Genomic DNA, 19684 nt, shown 5'->3' with positions numbered 1-19684 from the left:
GAGACATTAGACACTTAGACTTAGACTTCCTTTTTAATGTCATTCAAATTTGAACTTTACAGCACAGATAAGAACGGAATTTCGTTACATAAGCTCATGGTAGTGCAGGATAAAAAAGCAATAAGGTGCATATATAAATAAATAAATATATATAAATAATATATAAATATATATATATAAAATAAATAAATATATATAAATAAATAAATAGATTACTGTACAGATAAATATATTGCACTTTTTCACATGCGTCCACGTTTATGGATGTATGTTATATTGTCTTTTTTATTCCAGCAAGTTAATCTATTTTGGGGGGAGTTAAGGGGATAATTTAATTATGATGCGTTCAAGAGTCTTACGGCTTGAGGGAAGAAGCTGTTACAGAACCTGGAGGTTCTGCTTCGGAGGCTGCGGAACCTCTTTCTAGAGTCCAGCAGTGAAAACAGTCCTTGATGGGGGTGGGAGAAGTCTTTGCAGATTTTCTGAGCCCTGGTCAGGCAGCGGCTTTTTGCGATCAGCAGCGGCTTTTAGGCTTGTAGTTAGTCCTGAAATTGGCACCCCCTTTATAAAAGTGAATCACAAATAGAATTGGAAATCAAGACTCACATCTTTACTAAGTGGAAATGCAAATATGATAGGATGGTAGCGTCATCCAGAAGCACAGAAATTCTGGGCTTTAAAACAACAGATATAACATTTAACTGGTTAGCATTTGATCACAAGGCAGGGGAATAAATAATTTTCTAGGATAACTTCCTTGTTTCCAGGACATTTTTTCTCATTTATGTTTTCCATGACTGGAAAATCAGTTATTTTCCAGGGTTTTCCAGGACGTGAGGGATGCTTGCAATTTAAATCTTGCACTTTCAGATACATTTATCAAAGTAGAGAACTATAAGACTTCACAGCTGATTTTCTTTTCAAAATTTTGTGACATTAGAACAAAATATTGCAGGAGTAGCCCTCACGTAAAAAAAAAATCACATTTGAAAGTATTGTATTTAAACTCTCCAAATCACTCAGAGAAAACTGTTCTCTGCACTTGGAAGCGTCAGTCATTTCTGAGCAACCAACACAACCCACACAAACCAGAGACAAAATATCTGACACATCTGAAGAACACAAAGTGTGAGATGTTTGTTTTCTTACAAGCCCATGGATTTAATTTGAAGTGAATTGGAAATAAGATGAAAGCTTGACCAGCATGGTGGAAGATAAAACTGTTGGCAATTTTGAGAGAAATAGACAATAGTTTTATAGCCTTTTGTAGGGGACGGCGTGGTGCGTTTGGAAGAGTGGCCGTGCCGGCAACGTGAGGGTTCCTGGTTCGATCCCCAGCTTCTACCAACCTAGTCACGTTGTGTCCTTGAGCAAGACACTTCACCGTTGCCCCTGATGGGTCGTGGTTAGGGCCTTGCATGGCAGCTCCCGTCATCAGTGTGTGAATGGGTGAATGTGGAAATAGTGTCAAAGCGCTTTGAGTACCTTGAAAGGGGAACATTATCACCAGACCTATGTAAGCGTCAATATATACCTTGATGTTGCAGAAAAAAGACCATATATTTTTTCAACCGATTTCCGAACTCTAAATGGGTGAATTTTGGCGAATTAAACGCCTTTCTAATATTCGCTCTCGGAGCGATGACGTCACAACGTGGCGTCACACTTGGAAGCAATCCGCCATTTTCTCAAACACCGAGTCAAATCAGCTCTGTTATTTTCCGTTTTTTCGACTGTTTTCCGTACCTTGGAGACATCATGCCTCGTCGGTGTGTTGTCGGAGGGTGTAACAACACGAACAGGGACGGATTCAAGTTGCACCAGTGGCCCAAAGATGCGAAAGTGGCAAGAAATTGGACGTTTGTTCCGCACACTTTACCGACGAAAGCTATGCTACGACAGAGATGGCAAGAATGTGTGGATATCCTGCGACACTCAAAGCAGATGCATTTCCAACGATAAAGTAAAAGAAATCTGCCGCCAGACCCCCATTGAATCTGCCGGAGTGTGTGAGCAATTCAGGGACAAAGGACCTCGGGAGCACGGCAAGCAATGGCGGCAGTTTGTTCCCGCAGACGAGCGAGCTAAACCCCCTGGATGTCTTGGCTCACACCGTCAAGAGAAGAATATCGACCCTAGCTTCCCTGGCCTGCTGACATGAGGGTATGTCTACAGAATATATCAATTGATGAAAATTGGGCTGTCTGCACTCTCAAAGTGCATGTTGTTGCCAAATGTATTTCATATGTTCATAGTTGTTAGTTTCTTTTAATGCCAAACAAACACATACCAATCGTTGGTTAGAAAGCGATCGCCGAATTTGTCCTCGCTTTCTCCCGTGTCGCTGGCTGTCGTGTCGTTTTCGTCGGTTTCGCTTGCATACGGTTCAAACCGATATGGCTCAATAGCTTCAGTTTCTTCTTCAATTTCGTTTTTGCTACCTGCCTCCACACTACAACCATCCGTTTCAATACATTCGTAATCTGTTGAATCGCTTAAGCCGCTGAAATCCGAGTCTGAATCCGAGCTAATGTCGCTATAGCTTGCTGTTCTTTCCGCCATGTTTGTTTGTGTTGGCTTCACTATGTGACGTCACAGGAAAATGGACGGGTGTTTATAACGATGGTTAAAATCAGGCACTTTGAAGCTTTTTTTAGGGATATTGCGTGATGGGTAAAATTTTGAAAAAAACTTCGATAAATAAAATAAGCCACTGGGAACTGATTTTTAATGGTTTTAACAATTCTGAAATTGTGATAATGTTCCCCTTGAAGGTAGAAAAGCACTATACAAGTATAACACATTTGCTATTTAACCATTTAGCCTTGCCAAGGTAACTATTCATAAAGTATGTGTTTGCTACATTTTACAGCAGTGTTGAAATTACAACTGATTGAGTTTAATTTTGAGATAGCAAATTTTAGAGGACTATTACTTGGATTTTGCTAGTTTAACATAACGTTCACAGCTAGCACTTACATTTGTTTTCTGTAGGGAAAAAAGAAGTAGGTGGGAAAATTATTGATTTTTCGATGCTTCCTGATTGGAAAGAGGACGATTCTGAATCGATGGACAAATGTCTAAATATAGATTATTTATGTGTGTTCAAATATTACAAACAATACAAACGGTTCTAAAATGCTGATCCCGGGAAGACACTCATGGAGGGCAGAGGAGACGACACGTTATGTTAGTCACAGCGCTAACCTAGCTTGATTGTGAGGTAGTGAAACAAGAAAATAAATGTTTTTGCACTTTAACAGAAGTCCAACTGGAACCACGTTACAGCAGAGAGTAAACAGCTACAAAAAGAAAATTAGCAAGTAGATTAATAAGTCAGGAGAGGGAAAAATATCCACAAAGTGCAACAAAGCCGTCAGCTTAAGATATGAATGGGTAAATAGAGAGCACACATCTCTCTGAGTTGAACTTTTACGGCGACTTGGGGCAAAGTGTCTGTGCATTCCGTGGCTTTAGAAGGCATGAAAATTAAAAACAAGGATGAATTGTGAGGTGCCTAAAGAATCCCACATTTCAATAAGAAGATACATTTTTAGATGCACCACTTATGTTGTAGCTATAATAGCTATATCTCAATTTGGCAGCCTCATCCTTAGCAAAGCTGATGGTTGACCGCCTTTTAACAAATTATTCAAAAACTGAACTAATCATCATATAATAAATCCTCATTTACTATTTCTGAACTATTACATATAAATAAAGAGAATCAGACCCTTCGGTTAAGAATAAGAATGAAAAAATGCATGAGTATGTTTTCTATTTGTGTTGGCCCTGCGATGAGGTGGAGACTTGTCCAGGGTGTACCCCGTCTTCCGCCCGTATGCAGCTGGGATAGGCTCCATCACCCCCGCAACCCCGAGAGGGACAGAAAATGGATGGATGGGTAATACGTTAGAAAATGTAATACATAGCGTGTAGATATCCAAACAACCTCTCATTGCTGAAATAACCAGCATATATAAAGCCAATTTTAAAATCAAAGTTGGCTAAAGTGCTTTACAAATCAGTTAAGTAGTAAACAAGTAATAAAGTAGTTTACTTTATTATGTTTAAAAATACAATATGTCTCAATGATCTGGAGATACGTCTGCCGACAGCAACACGCTTCTTTCATGTCTGTGTGATCATGTTTTGTTTTAGTCATGTTCGGTTCTGTTTTTGGACTTTTTGTGCACTTTTGTTTGTTTTGTCACCATAGCAACCATTAGTTTTCACCTGTCACGTCACGCACCTGTTTCACGTTCGGACTCACGCACACACCTGTCACCAATCATGTCACTGTTATTTAAGCCTATCTTTGTTCATCACTCGTTCTGCCTGCATTGTCTTTGTGTCACACCGGCTTATGTCTCGTTCTGACCATGTAAGTTTTCCTAGTCCATGCCATAGCTTCTGCTAATTAGCAGCTTCACTTGTGTTTTAGGCACGCTTGCCTTTTTTTGTTGTATTTTTGTGTTTGTGGTAGTGAATGATTTATGTTAAATAAATCTAAGCCTACCTTCACGCTGTCGTCCGCAGACGTACCTTTGCACTGGAAGAACAACCCCGCAGCGAGCTGCGACCCCCACGTGACAGCTTCATTCCATTGTTCTGTGCGGATATATATAATTTTGCAATCCTCTAGGTGATGTTTTCTTTGTAAAGTCGAGCATCTTTATATATTTTATCTGTTATTGGAGACTGTGTTCGTGTTTAGAGATTAGCTGAAAATCAGCTTCCCCTACTTGAAAGACCAGCAGCTGCCAATGAAAGTCATGTAGTCATCGTCCACTCATGTTATAGAAACTGAACAAAAATATAAACGCAATACTTTTGTTTTTGCTCCCATTTTTCATGAGTTAATCTCAAAGATCTAAAACTTTACCATATACACGAGCGATCTATTCCTCTAAAATATCGTTCACAAATCCGTCTAAACCTTTGTTAGTGAGAACAACTTCTTTGCCAAGATAATCCATCCCACTTGACAGGTGTGGTATATTTAAGGTGCTGATTAAACAGCATGATTATTGCACAGGTGTGCCTTAGGCTGTCCACAATAAAAGGCCACTCTGAAATGTGTAGTTTTGCTTTATTGGAGATCTGGGTGGGGTCTGAAAAGCAGTCTGTATCTGGTGTGACCACCATTTGCCTCACCCAGTGTAACACATCTCCTTCACATAGAGTTGATCGGGTTGTTGATTGTGGCCTGGTGGAATGTTGGTCCACTCTTCTTCAATGGCTGTGAGAAGTTGCTGGATATTGGCAGGAACTGGAACACACAGTCGTATACACCGACCCACTGCATCCCAAACATGTTTAATGGGTGACATGTTGGGTGAGTATGCTGGCCAGGCAAGTACTAGGTTGTTTTCAGCTTCCAGGAATTGTGTGGGCAACATGGGGCCGTGCATTGTCATGCTGCAACATGAGGTGATGGTCTCGGCTGAATGGCAACAACAATGGGCCTCAGCATCTCGTCACGGTATCTCTGTGCATTCAAAATGTCATCAATAAAATGCACATGGGTTCGTTGTCCATAACATACGCCTGTCAATACCATAACCCTAGCCTCACCATGGGCCACTCCATTCACAACGTTGACATCAGCAAACCGCTCTCCCACATGACGCCACACATGCTTGTCTGCCACCTGCCCTGAACAGTGAAAACCGGGATTCATCCGTGAAGAGAACACCTATCCAATGTGCCAGATGCCATTGAATGTGAGCATTTGCCCACTCAAGTCGGTTACGGGGTCTCAAGTCGAGACCCCGATGAGGACGACAAGCTTACCTGAAACAGTTTCTCACAATTTGTAAATAAATTATTTGGTTAAGCAAACCAATTGTTGCCGCAGCTGTGCGGGTGGCTGATCTCAGACAATCATGGAGATGCACCTGCAGGATGTAGAGGTCCTGGGCTGGTGTGGTTACACAAGGTCAGCGGTTGTGAGGCAGATTGGATGCACTGCCAAATTCTCAGAAACGCCTTTATAGACAGCTTATGGTAGAGAAATTAACATTAAATTCACGGACAACAGTTCTGGTCAGTTCTGCACGCTCCCTCACAACTTTTGAAATCTTTGGCATTGTTATTTGTGATAAAACTGCACATTTTAGATTGGCCTTTTATTCAATCAATCAATCAATCAATCAATCTTTATTTATATAGCCCTAAATCACAAGTGTCTCAAAGGGCTGCACAAGCCACAACGACATCCTCGGTACAAAGCCCATTATTGTGGACACCTGTGCAATAATCATGCTGTTTATCAGCATCTTGATATGCCACACCTGTGAGGTGGGATGGATTATCTTGGCAAAGAAGAAATGCTCACTAACACAGGTTTAGACAGATTTGTGAACAAAATTTGAGAGGAATAGGTTTTTCATGTATATAATAAAAGTTTTAGATCTTTGGGTTCAACTTATGACAAATGGGAGCAAAAACAAAAGTGTTACGTTTATATTTTTGTAACATAACTAAATCTTCAACTGCGGAATATATGCATAATATTAACACAAAGACCTACAGTAAACACTTCCTTCGGATCAGTCAAAATAAATCAAACTATAATAGGCAAATCTGCATATAGTTATACAAAGACCCATTTTGACATTTCTAGGCAAAGCAGTGAACAAATAATCATATCCGTGATGATCCTGTAATCACATAAGTGATAAAAATCCCATTACACTATTATACATCAGCTCCCTCAAGCTCTCCTCTAGAACTACCACCAATGATAGAAACATGACTAAGACCTTTGCAGTTTAATCCTCCATCTTTACAAAGCCTCACATTCCCTCGGATAATCCCCACTGTACAATGACTGCACGGTCAGTTATCCTGTACATCATCTTCACCAGCACCTACTCAGAAATAATAACGCTATTTTTGTGCCTCTGAGAAACAATTAGAATATTAGAGTAGTTATGTTAAAATAATATAACAATTATACTAAATGTAGTCAAACCAGCGATCCAAGACACATGCTTTTTGCCTGAAAATATAATGCATTAGTATTCTTTCCTATTTGCATCCGGGAACTGCACACAACATAACGACAAATGACTATCGGCACATATTTCTTTACAAATGTGTTCTTATTTTTGGGGAATTTCCAATTAGCTTTTCGTCTCTGCCCTTACCTCTGTCCTTATCTAACATCTGTTATATTCATTGACATCTGCAATTGGAACATCTGCTTGTCATTTTATTTGTTCTTAAGAATACACAGTTTTGTCGTATTTTCCAGACGATAGAGCGCACCAGGATATAAGTCGAACCCACTACATTTTAGAAAAAAATAAATATTTTCCCATATATTAGCCATTTTTTTGCATACATTAACTGTTTCCAAATAGTGTCTGTATCACGGCGGTAAAAACAACTGATCAAACACAACAGAAGGCATTGTGGTGGACCCACTGGCTGTGGAAGTTAGCTCTCCAATCAGTAAATTCACAAAAACGTCACCATGGAGTCATTAATTCTGTTTAGCTGAGGAGTTTGTGAAACTGAAACAATGCAAAAAGAATGCCATTGTAAGTTAATAATACTAACACAGGGACCCGTAGACATGTTAGTTTATTAGCTAATACTAACGACGCTAGCTTTATTACATTACGATAACGAGTACAAATATGCATTAAAAACACTCCTACAGAGATCACACATGGGGCCGTTTAGTAAGAAGAAATGTTTTACCGTAGTTAAACTGTGAAAATTACAAACGTTGCTTGGAGTGATAAATGAAGAATCTTTTTGAGCAGAAACATTATGGATGATTTTACTTCTGGTTCAAGACATCAAAACAGGAATTATATTTTCAACACGCAATACCTGCAGTAAGTGAACTGGTATAAAAAGTGGCGCCATAGCAATACAAATAACACAATTTCAGTCCTAAGATTGGGTGTAATGCAAACAATTGAACACAAAACATTATGAGCGTTGACAGAAAAAAATACTATAAATTAGCCGTACCGTTTTATAAACCGCAGGATTAAAAGTGTAGGAAAAAAGTAGCAGCTTATAGCCCAGAATTTACGGTAATTAGATTTTTATAGACAGTATACACAGCACTTTCCAGGAGGTTTAGGGTTGTAGGGCATTGTATAACAAGCTGTTGTGAGGCAACATTTGTAGTAACAAAAAATTGTGTGTATTTATTTGATCAACCCAGAACCTTAGTTTGGCACATTCTACATAATGTAATGATATAGTAATCAATGTAGAGAGTAAAGCTTTTTTTGTGATGGATACCTTGACAAAATATACAGGCTTTTTTGATCAGTACCAATCAGATCGGCCAAAGAATTGCATAAATAAAGAGAGGAAAGGGAAGTGTTTAAAAGGAAGAGGGTCTCTTGATTCTCCTTGGAACTACCGCTTGCTATGACTCCAGCAAGTCAAAGGCTTGGCTGCACTGTTTTTGTGCATCTAGATCGCCGCTTTTAAGCCAAATGCCTTGCCTTTTCGTGCACTTTCAGGTACACTAACTGGGCTTGTGAATGTGCATCATGAAGACGAATGTAGATTACTTGTCCCTCAGTTGAAATGTGTACCTTGTAGAAAATTGGTGCACAGCTGTACCAAACCGAAGGCTGTAACTTTACATTACACTCCTAGAAACGAGTGAATTTGATACCACGTACCATTTACAGATCTGATCCAGCACTGTACAGTGCAAACATTTTAGTCGCGTTAATTAATGGTATCGGGACAACCCTAGAGGGGTTGTCCCGATACCAAATAAGATGCGGTTAAAAATGGGGGACATTAAGATCATGGTTGGTCTCTACCATGCCGAGTCTCTCAAACCCTAAGTGTCTAACATGCAATTTAAATTGATGAGTGGACAAGCAGGGGACAAGTTAGGAGGACTGGAGCCCCGTAGAGGCATCTTCATCCCACCCGCCATGCCTCCCCGCAGGACAATCCCTCAAAGTCTTATATGTGTGTGTGCGCTGTAAGTAGGAGGAGCAGAAGGCCTGGACACAGCAACCCCCCCCCCCCGAACCCGGCCCCCTTCCCCAGTCCATGCAGGAGGCAAACAAGATTTACGGCCAGGAGGCCAAACCCCCCACCCCAGCCCATGACAACGCAGGCGCTCCACACCAGGCCGACACGACGCCACGCGAGTCCGCCCCTTGCCAAACAAAGCCAGCGCCCGTCCGTCCCAACCTGACTCTGCGGGATCCACACCAACAACACCATGCAAAAAGACTGCACAGCCCCCATGCTCAATCATATTTAATTTCGTCCTTCGGCGGGTGGTACAAGTTAATAATCTATTCAATCACAGTAGGACAAGGGCGGGGGATAAATCACAGAGGGGTCCAATCAGAACTACTGCCTTTGTAATCCACTGCGTTTGGATTTTTCACTGGGAAAACAAGACAGTATATTGTAGGGATGTAACGATAAATGGTAATAATGATGACCGTGGCAAAACTCCCGACAATTAGTACTACCCTTTAAAATAAAAATGATCAAAAAACCCGAGACCGATAACTGCAATTTGATAAACTCACGGATAAACTTATTACTGTCTGAGCAACTAAGATATTCAATTGTAAACACTAAACAAACAAGCTGTGTTCTCTTGAACGGAATTATGATTGATCTTTCCTCTGAGGAAGAGAGATTAAGGTGTTTTTAAGCTGTGTTCGAGGACCACTGAACAGTGTAGAACGAAATGCAGAGACCAGAAAAAATATACATAATTATAATTGATTTTCTGTATAAAGCACTTTTCATTTTAATGAATCTTAAATTGCTACGGTACAAACCGATATTTAAAACAATAAAAATAATTCATACAAATAAAATACTAAGACTAAAACACTATCAGTGATGCAAAGAGAACACAAGACATGCAAAATAGTGGGTTTTCAAACAATGTCTATTTATTTTAGTTGCTGTATGTTTAAAAAAATATAACTTGATCAAAAAAGTTCAACTACTTTTTGAGCACATTCAACAATACCACAATAATAATGATAACCATGATAATTATGGTCAAATAACCGTGATATGAAATCCTCATATCGTTACATCCAAAATGAATTGTTACACACCTCAATACAATATGTCTTCTACACCTGGAAGAAAGAGAATCCATATGGACGCACTGTCTGCAGACTAACCAGCCGAACATCTACGCAACAGTAAGTAGGCCTTAACCAATGACTCATTCTGTACAGAATTACTTTTACTGTCAAAGACAGTAAGGCAGGATCAAGATCAGGATCAACTGCTTACTACTTTTGTTGTACACCATGGGCGACCTCATCCACCAAATAAATAAACAAGATACCTGTACAGTACACTTCGATCAATGTCCTTGATAATTGCACAAATAGACAACCCAAAAGACCAGATTTATAATTTTTCAAGCTATCACAGAAAGAAAGACAGCTATGTGAGATATATATACCTTCTAGATTATTTAAACAAGACTGTGGTCAAGATGCCAATTGTGTACCCCCAGTGTAGTTATACACAACATAGATTAAAAATAGTTTTTTTTTGTCATACAATGTGACCATTTTAGTCATGTACAATTAAACATTTGAAAACAATGCTTAATTTCATCTAAAATAATAAAACACACAATGGTTAGTGTGAAATATACTTACTGATGTATTCATGGAATGCAGGTCTTGTGAATTTATTAGTTTTTGAGAAGCTCTGCAAAAATCTTCATAGAAGTGGTTTCAAAATCACTTCAAAGATGCATTATCCTTAAACTTTATATTTTAGTCGACAAAATGTACAGTAATTTTATTCTATTAAAATGTTGAGGAATTTAGTTGACTAAAACTTGACAAACTAAATTAATTTAGATGTCTAAAATATGACTAAAAGTAAAATACATTTTCGTCAAAAGACTAAATGAAAAAACTATTGTCAAAATTAACACTGCTCCGCTCCAATCCTGTGTGCATTGCTTATGTCATCAGAACATTCGGTTTCGCTGTTTCGGTGATCAAATCTTTTCAGTGGCCGTATTTTCACTGCATTACTAGTTAATAGTGCGCAGATAATAGGTTATACATATCAGTGTTTTTCAACCACCTTTCCGCAGCACACTAGTGTGCCGTGAGATATAACCTATTTGGGTTAAAAATATTGTTTGCAAACCACTAAATATAGTCTGCAAATTATGTGTTGTTGTTGAGTTTCGGTGCTGTCTGGATCTCGGCAGAGTAACCGTGTAATACTCTTCCATATCAGTAGGTTACAGCCGGTAGCTAATTGCTTTGTAGATGTCGGAAACAGCGGGAGGCAGCGTGCAGGTAAAAAGGTGTCTAATGCTTTAACCAAAAATAAACATAAGGTGAGTGGCCCTAAGAAAAGGCATTGAAGCTTAGGAAAGGCTATGCAGAACAAAACTAAAACTGAACTGGCTACAAAGTAAACAAAAACAGAATGCTGGACGACAGCAAAGGCTTACTGTGGAGCTGAGACGGCGTGCACAAAGTACATCCGAACATGACATGACAATCAACAATGTCCCCACAAAGAAGGATAAAAACAACTACTTACAACAATTACTTTTTACTGTCAACTGAGTTTTTGTTTTTTAATGATTTCTGCCGGTGGTGTGCCTCTGGATTTTTTCAACGCAAAAAGTGTGCCTTGGCTCAAAAAAGGTTGAAAAACACTGATATATATCCATTCATACTGTAACGACCTGCTGGTGTTAATGTGTCGTGCCTGAAAGTGTTGTTGTGTGTCTGGTAGTGAAGCACAGAGATGGACGTGTGTGCATGGGAGGGAATGTTGGAATTGGGCCTGTTGTTAGCATAAGAGTGGAAAAAATCTAAAACACGTCTGACTTTGTGTGACTTCTTTTGGACCCTACATTATCTTACTTTAATTTCTTTTCACATTAAAAAAAAACCCTCAATTTTAAAGTGTGGCAGACTGCCACAATCAATTACACGTAGGGAAAACCCTGTTTGAAAAAGCTTTTATGACTGGTTATCTTGTTGAGGTCTCCTTGAACAGTGTTCATATTGAATCAAATTAAAAGGGAAATTTGAACAATATTCGCCTTGACGTCAAGCTCAAACATACTCTGATACATTGTAAGATTAACTTACGTTTCCATGGTTGATGAAACCGTGTTCTTTAGCGATGCGGTCAGCCTCCTCAGGGCCCCCATTAATATGGACAGCCCAGTCATTTGTGTAGACCTCTGCGGTATCAATCCAATTCAGTTCTGCTGTCAGGACAAGGAATGTCCATAAGTGCAGCAGAGCCACCCTGGAATCCATGAAAAGTAGAACACGGGGCAGTGCGTCCGTCCGTCTATCCAGTGTTCCAGGCAAATTGGAGCTCTCCCTTAGGGTGGTTAAGTGGAACAGTGGCCTAGAGATGACAAAACACAGAGCAAGCTATGAAAATAAACGTTTTTAATGGTCTCACTTCTAACAAACCCTGAACTAGGCAGCATAGCCAAAATAATTAAGGCCTTTGCCACCAAACATCAAATTGCCTAAGTAACTACAAATGCATGGTTGTAGATTATCAAATAGTATCCATCCTATTTATAACACATGTCCATGTATTATAAAAAATAAATTAGATATTGTTTATTAACAGTTTCCATGCTGATTTCTAATAAAAATACTGCCTTTATTTCAGCTAAATCAGTATTATCTCACATGGGACATTTAGGATAAAAATACACTATTACTCGTAGATCTATGTGCGTCATAGTTGTAATATTGTGGTAACATTAATTTCCCCAAACATCCTACTTTTTGATTACAATTGCTTGGTAGTTGTCAAACAAAGCAACATTCATAAACAATGGCGATTTGATATGAATCTCCATAAATGAGTTACAATACGATTCACTAACAATACTTGATTGGCAACACAACACTAAATTGGCCCTAGTGTGTGAATGTGAGTGTGAATGGTGTCGTTCTGTGTTGGTCCTGCGATGAGCTGGCGACTTGTCCAGGGTGTACACCGCCTACCGCCCAAATTCAGCTGAGATACGCTCCAGCACCCCCTGCAAACCCAAAATGGACAAGCGGTAGAAAATGGAAGGATGGATACTTTTTAAAACATTACAATTCGATGCGGGCAGCACGGTGGGAGAGGGGTTAGTGCGTCTGCCTCACAATACGAAGGTCCAGAGTAGTCTTGGGTTCAATCCCGGGCTCGGGATCTTTCTGTGTGGAGTTTGCATGTTCTCCCTGTGACTGCGTGGGTTCCCTCCGGGTACTCCGGCTTCCTCCCACCTCCAAAAACATGCACCTGGGGATAGGTTGATTGGCAACACTAAATTGGCCCTAGTGTGTGAATGTGAGTGTGAATGTTGTCTGTCTATCTGTGTTGGCCCTGGGATGAGGTGGCGACTTGTCCAGGGTGTACCCCGCCTTCCGCTCGAATGTAGCTAAGATAGGCTCCAGCGCCCGCGCGACCCCGAAGGGAATAAGCGGTAGAAAATGGATGGATGGATGGACAATTCGATGCAATTCAATGCAGATGTAAGCTTTAGATGGTGAAAAGAAAATCAAATGTACCATGTCAGAACAATGTCATGTGTTTATTTTTTAAATAGACAGAACAGGCGGTTCCTGTATTATTGGCAAATAGTAGAACTATCAACTTCAAAGCATTGCAATTCATAAACTTAAAAAAAATAAGATGCAAATTATAATTAAAACTGTAAATGTATTTTCTTCTGTTGATTCTTAGTTTAGTTGTATTTTTTTAATTTCATATTAATTGTTAAATGTTAGAGTATCAAATTTGATCAAACTACTCAAGGGTTGTGATATTCAAGAACAAACCAAATCTATTGACTGGCTCATAAACATGAACGATGGGTTTGTTTTTACTTGAAGCGTGACAGTGACGAAACATTTAACACAAACAACAAAATGTGTTATCAGTACAAGCTGTTAAAGAGCAGACATTCAGTAGACAGGGGACTGCCTGTGAGGAAAGACTCATAGCAGCACCGATTGTACGTTAAGGACATTAAGAGTGTTCCGTGCTTTCAGATCTACAAAAAAAATAAAAATAATTGCTAGATTGTCGCTGGTCGCTTTTAAGAAAGAAAGTCAGCAAGAGAAGTTGAAAAGATACTACATTAGCAAGACAGTGAAAGTGTGTTCGTGAAAAATAAAACTCAAAGACCAGCCTTACTTTGCTTTTGATTTGTTTACATTGTGTGGTGCCTTCCGTGGTTGGCTAGATTTATGGTCCAATAACTTATGGATTGGTCTGTGATTGCTTCTTTTGGTAAGTAAATCAGAATTACTCAAACTTCAGCAGGCCGCAAGGAAACAAGTTTATTATTATGAAAAAATAAATATAGAGTAGTAAAGGGGGAAATATAAGCGTGAGGGATGTCAAGTGTGGCGTGTGGCGGGAGAAAGGGTTCAATTGCGTGACTCGCGAGGTCTTCAGCACAATGAACAGTGTAGCAGATGCTGTGATTACCTCGCAGAGTTGTGGCTAAGATGGAGATGAAAGTCTTTCAAATCAGTGTCCTCTTGTCTTGGCAGTTGGTAGGTCTACTAACATTAGCGTCTTTAGCCCCCTCATCGCCGGCTTGAGTGTCTCGATGCCGTCACAGCAGTGCTCAGATTAGCCGCTACTTTATCACTGCTTTCCAAACGTTACACATGTACTGAATTTTTTCAACCGATCATTCTTTGAAAAAAAATAATCCAAACATTTACCACACTTTATATTTATATTCGGGGGTGCATTGTTTGTACATTATTTCGGTGCTGTCTGTTATGTTGCGCTGTGGTCAGTCGTAAACAAGAACAGTATTCTCGTATAATGTCATTACAAAAGTCTCGCAAGATTCGAGCGGCCATATTTTGTATCAGATCTACAATCAACCTATTGATGACCTTCCAACCGGACATCGACTGATCCATACTATATATAGATCGATCCAGAGGCTCACCAAACGATGTATTCACATTTCTAAAGTTAAAATCGGTAATCGGTCATATACAGTCGTGGTCAAAAGTTACACTTGTAAACTTGTAAAGAACATAATGTCATGGCTGTCTTGAGTCTCCAATAATTTCTACAACTCTTATTTTTTTGTGATATAGTGATTGGAGCACATACTTGTTGGTCACAAAAAACATTCATGAAGTTTGGTTCTTTTATGAATTCATTATAGGTCTTCTGAAAATGTGACCAAATCTGCTGGGTCAAAAGTATACATACAGCAATGTTAATATTTGGTTACATGTGCCTTGGCAAGTTTCACTGCAATACGGCGCTTTTGGTAGCCATCCACAAGCTTCTGGTTGAATTTTTGACCACAATTGGTGCAGTTCAGCTAAATTTGTTGGTTTTCTGAAATGGACTTGTTTCTTTAGCCTTGTCCACACGTTTAAGTCAGGACTTTGGGAAGGCCATTCTAAAACCTTAATTCTAGCCTGACCACAGAACTTTCCTCAATAAGGTCTTATCTTTGTCCATGTGATGTGAGATGAAACAAAAATGCAGCTGTTTGGCCACAATACCCAGCAATATTCTTGGAGGAGAGAAGCTGAGGCCTTTAATCCCAGGAACACCATTCCTACCGTCAAGCATGGTGGTGGAAGTATTTATTTATCTTTTTTTTTTTTTTTTAGCCTTTATTTAACCTTTATTTTCGTTTCAGCACTCCTTCCTCCCTTGTTTTACTTCTTGTTGGAACGCTGTTTCCACCTGTCCCAGCTTGGTGCTTAGTTTCATTTACCGGGAAGACTATTTAGGATGCTTTTTATGCCCAGCAGCGTCCTTCTGACATTGATGATTTATTGTTTCTCGTATGCCACAGTGAATGTATTGTCAACCCGAGTTCCTGCACAACCTGTGTAGTTATTTTTGCCTGCTGTTTCTAATGAAGGGACCATTTCAGCTGCACGTCACTTGCAGTCTTTTCATTCTGGGGTCAGGCCAACAATCGCAATGCACCACTTTGACACCATTTTTTTTTTTGATGCGTGATTATGTCTGCGTCCTGTGTTACTACCCTCAGTCCATCCGGTAGCATGGGAAAATGCAACTGTATTTCAGTTGATTAGCCACATGTGGAAAAAACAGCGAGCAGAAATCGAAAAAGAAAAGGGTACACCAAATAACAAGTCCAGCTCCAAAGCCCCGGTAGGTCACTCTACCAAACCCATTTATGTCCACGGTCGCTGTGAGCACAGTCTCCACTGGAGCAAATTTCACCCACCAGCTGCTCGCCAATGCAGAGAGAATCTTTCCACCTCGACAAAGGCATACCACGACATCAATGCACTGCAAAAAAATTGTATGTTTTTATTGTCAGTAGAAATGTGTCCATTTTGTGTTGAGCAGTTTAAAAAACGCATAATGCTTAATAAACAAACATTTGCTAGAGTAAACAAATCGTCCACTTCCACGTTGATAGTATTAAAAAATTGATATATTATCTGTCTAACGCAGTGTTTTTCAACCACTGTGCCGCGGCACACTAGTGTGCCGTGAGATACAATCTGGTGTGCCGTGGCGAGATGATCTAATTTCACCTACTTGGGGTAAAAAATATTTTTTGCTAACCAGTAATTAAAGTCTGCAAATGATGTGTTGTTGTTGAGTGTCTGTGCTGTCTAGAGCTCGGCAGAGTAACCGTGTAATACTCTTCCATATCAGTAGGTGGCGGCCGGTAGCTAATTGTTTTGTCGATGTCGGAAACAGCGGGAGGCAGCGTGCAGGTAAAAAGGTATTTAATGCTTAAACAAAAAATAAACAAAAGGTAAGTGCCCCTAAGAAAAGGCATTGAAGCTTTGGGAAGGCTATGCAGAACGAAACTAAAACTGAACTGGCTTCAAAGTCAACAAAAACAGAATGCTGGACGACAGCAAAGACTTACTGTGGAGCAAAGACGGCGTACACAATGTACATCCGAATATGACGTGACAATCGACAATGTCCCCACGAAGAAGGATAAAAACAAAGTAGATGCGGGAAATATCGCTCTAAGAAGACATGAAACTACTACAGGAAAATACCAAAAAAAGAGAGAAAAAGCCACCAAAATAGGAGCGCAAGACAAGAAGTAAAACACTACACACAGGAAAACAGCAAAAAACTCAAAATAAGTCATGGTGTGATGTGACAGGTGGTGACAGTACACCTACTTTGAGACAAGAGCTATATTGATGCATGCTTGGTTATGGTTTAAAGTCATATCCAACGATTGCGACAACAACTTTTTACTGTCAACTGAGTTTCGTTTTTAATGATTTCTGCTGGTGGTGTGCCTCCGGATTTTTTCAACGCAAAAAATGTGCCTTGGCTCAAAAAAGGTTGAAAAACACTGGTCTGATGTAAATAAAATAATGATAAATGGGTTATACTTGTATAGCGCTTTCCTACCTTCAAGGTACTCAAAGCGCTTTGACAGTATTACCACATTCACCCATTCACACACACATTCACACACTGATAGCGGGAGCTGCCATGCAAGGCGCTAACCAGCAGCCATCAGGAGCAAGGGGTGAAGTGTCTTGCCCAAGGACACAACGGACATGACTAGGATGGTAGAAGGTGGGGATTGAACCCCAGTAACCAGCAACACTCCGATTGCTGGCACGGCCACTCTACCAACTTCGCCACGCCGTCCCTAATACACTTATTAAAGATTAAAAACAACTATCTGCAATTATAGTAAATAAATAATTTATTTAGATAGATACAATGGATAAATAGATATATAGATAGATATATACACACTGAACCTAAGGACTATGCTGATAAATAGCACTTAACCAACAGCTGCTGGTGCGCAACTGCTTTTATCGACATATCTTGCGCAGTCATACAAATGTGTATTTTAGATATACTGTATTTGGAAACTATAACCATGAATACATGACAATAAATCCAGCTATAATCTGATCTTAAACTGGCATTTGAACCACTAAAAAGTAAACACGGGAGAGCACGTCACCTTTACCAAAGTACTTTCTTTCAATGCAACCTGAACAAGAAACCATTTACATTAGGAGCAGGATTCATTTCATGAATGACAATGGAACTTACCTACGTACATTCCATTCACACTTTCATGCAATTCTCAAATGTAGCAAACATACTCTTCATACAGTGGGAGGAAGTATTTGGACAAGTCCCACACAAAAAGGTGAACAGGTTCTAACCCAGAACTTTCTTGCATTAAGGCAACAGAGCAAACCACTTAGTTACTTAGTGGGTTGCTATTGCATATTATTCCATTGTGCTCAGTGATATTAATGCATATGCCTTATTGGGATAGTTTAAAAAAAACATTATCCTTCCAACAGACCTGCAAAGAATAGCTTTAAAAATATAACTTATTGGCTGAGTTTGAGTCAAATGCAACATTACCAGCACTCCAGTTCTATTTCAGGCTGCCCCCAAGTCAAATCAACACCCACCATGTGCTTTGGGCTGCCCTCTAAAAGGAAGCACAGCAGTGTATTGCAGCAAGTGTGCGGTACCCCTGACAGGTGAGCATTCTCTCAAAATGGAGAATGGCACTCAGTGTGACAGAAAAAACAAGTATTACATTTGTGCTGAGTCAGTGCACTGACACACAGCAGGAAAACACCTGTTATCGGATATGAACTGGAAATTGTGCATGAAAACTAAAAATTAATAGTTCCACAGTCGGCTCCATCTTTGCTCTTAGTGTCTATGCTGTCTGTGATGGAAACACTCGATATAAAGACTGTCTAGGGAAGTAGCAATGGTTCAATAGTAAATAATATCCCACACTGCGATTCAAAGTTTAAACAAACAGCACTCTAATGTTTGCATTTTTTTCTGTGTAAAACACAAACCACGCTCTTGGTCTTTGTGATTGATGACTTACTCTGACAACATTTTTATTATCTATGCGAGGTGGTTATGTAATCGCTGCCATAAACTATCTATTAATTGAGTAATCGGATAAAACGTATTTCCTTGCCTCAATGTGTCTTTTAGGGAAAATAATACATTTGTGGACCCGAAAACCATTTCCACTGTGCTGGATTCCATCTTCCACTCCTGGACCACCAGTGGTTTGGCCTTATACTGAGCATTCAGGCTTTCACATTTTTATCCTGCCGTTTTACTGCAATTTAACTTATTTTGACCCTTCTGACTATTTATTTTGTGCAAGTAAGGTGTCAACTGTCATTATTTGCTTGTGAGAATAGTGATTGCATCAATCAAATTACATGTCTTGACTTATTTGAGGTCTATTTACTTGATTTCTGTTATGAAATGTGTTGGTGATAATTACTTGCGAGGAGAGTTGTTCTATGACTCAGCTCGGGTTGCAACAACTATTAAAATCGATTATAAAAATAGTTGGTGATTAATTTGGTCATCGATTCGTTGAATCTATGCTATGCGCATGCGCTGCGGCTACGTCTCATGAGGTGGCAGTAAGCCAGCCAATGATGTGTCATGTGCAGCTCACGTGACGATGCCGTCTCCTTTACCTGGAAACATTTGAAAAATGGCGGAGGAACGCAGTACCGATAGTTCAGCAGAGAAACATCTGGAGGTTAATGCTTCAATGGAGAAAAGTGTACGACCTAAGTTGTCAAAAGTGTGGGAACACTTTACTTTAAGCACTTCAAAGAAGACAGTTTCCTGCAAAATGTGCGGCAAGGACCTCGCATGGCATGGG

General features: G+C 39.7%; 1 protein-coding gene across 1 annotated transcript in view; it reads right to left on the bottom strand.

Annotated features, from left to right (window-relative positions):
- furinb (furin (paired basic amino acid cleaving enzyme) b) overlaps nt 1-19684 on the bottom strand; it is a 187729-nt gene that overhangs the window by 154572 nt on the left and 13473 nt on the right. The window contains exon 2 of the mRNA XM_061969958.1: nt 12120-12387. Within this exon, the coding sequence (XP_061825942.1) occupies nt 12120-12293 (174 nt within the window). The 5' untranslated portion in view covers nt 12294-12387. The remainder of the gene's footprint in view (nt 1-12119; nt 12388-19684) is intronic.

Source organism: Nerophis lumbriciformis, linkage group LG10 (assembly GCF_033978685.3).
Source record: "Nerophis lumbriciformis linkage group LG10, RoL_Nlum_v2.1, whole genome shotgun sequence".
Taxonomy (NCBI): Eukaryota; Metazoa; Chordata; class Actinopteri; order Syngnathiformes; family Syngnathidae; genus Nerophis; species Nerophis lumbriciformis.
Note: the sequence above shows the minus strand (reverse complement) of the source record. Positions and strands in the feature narration are given on the sequence as shown.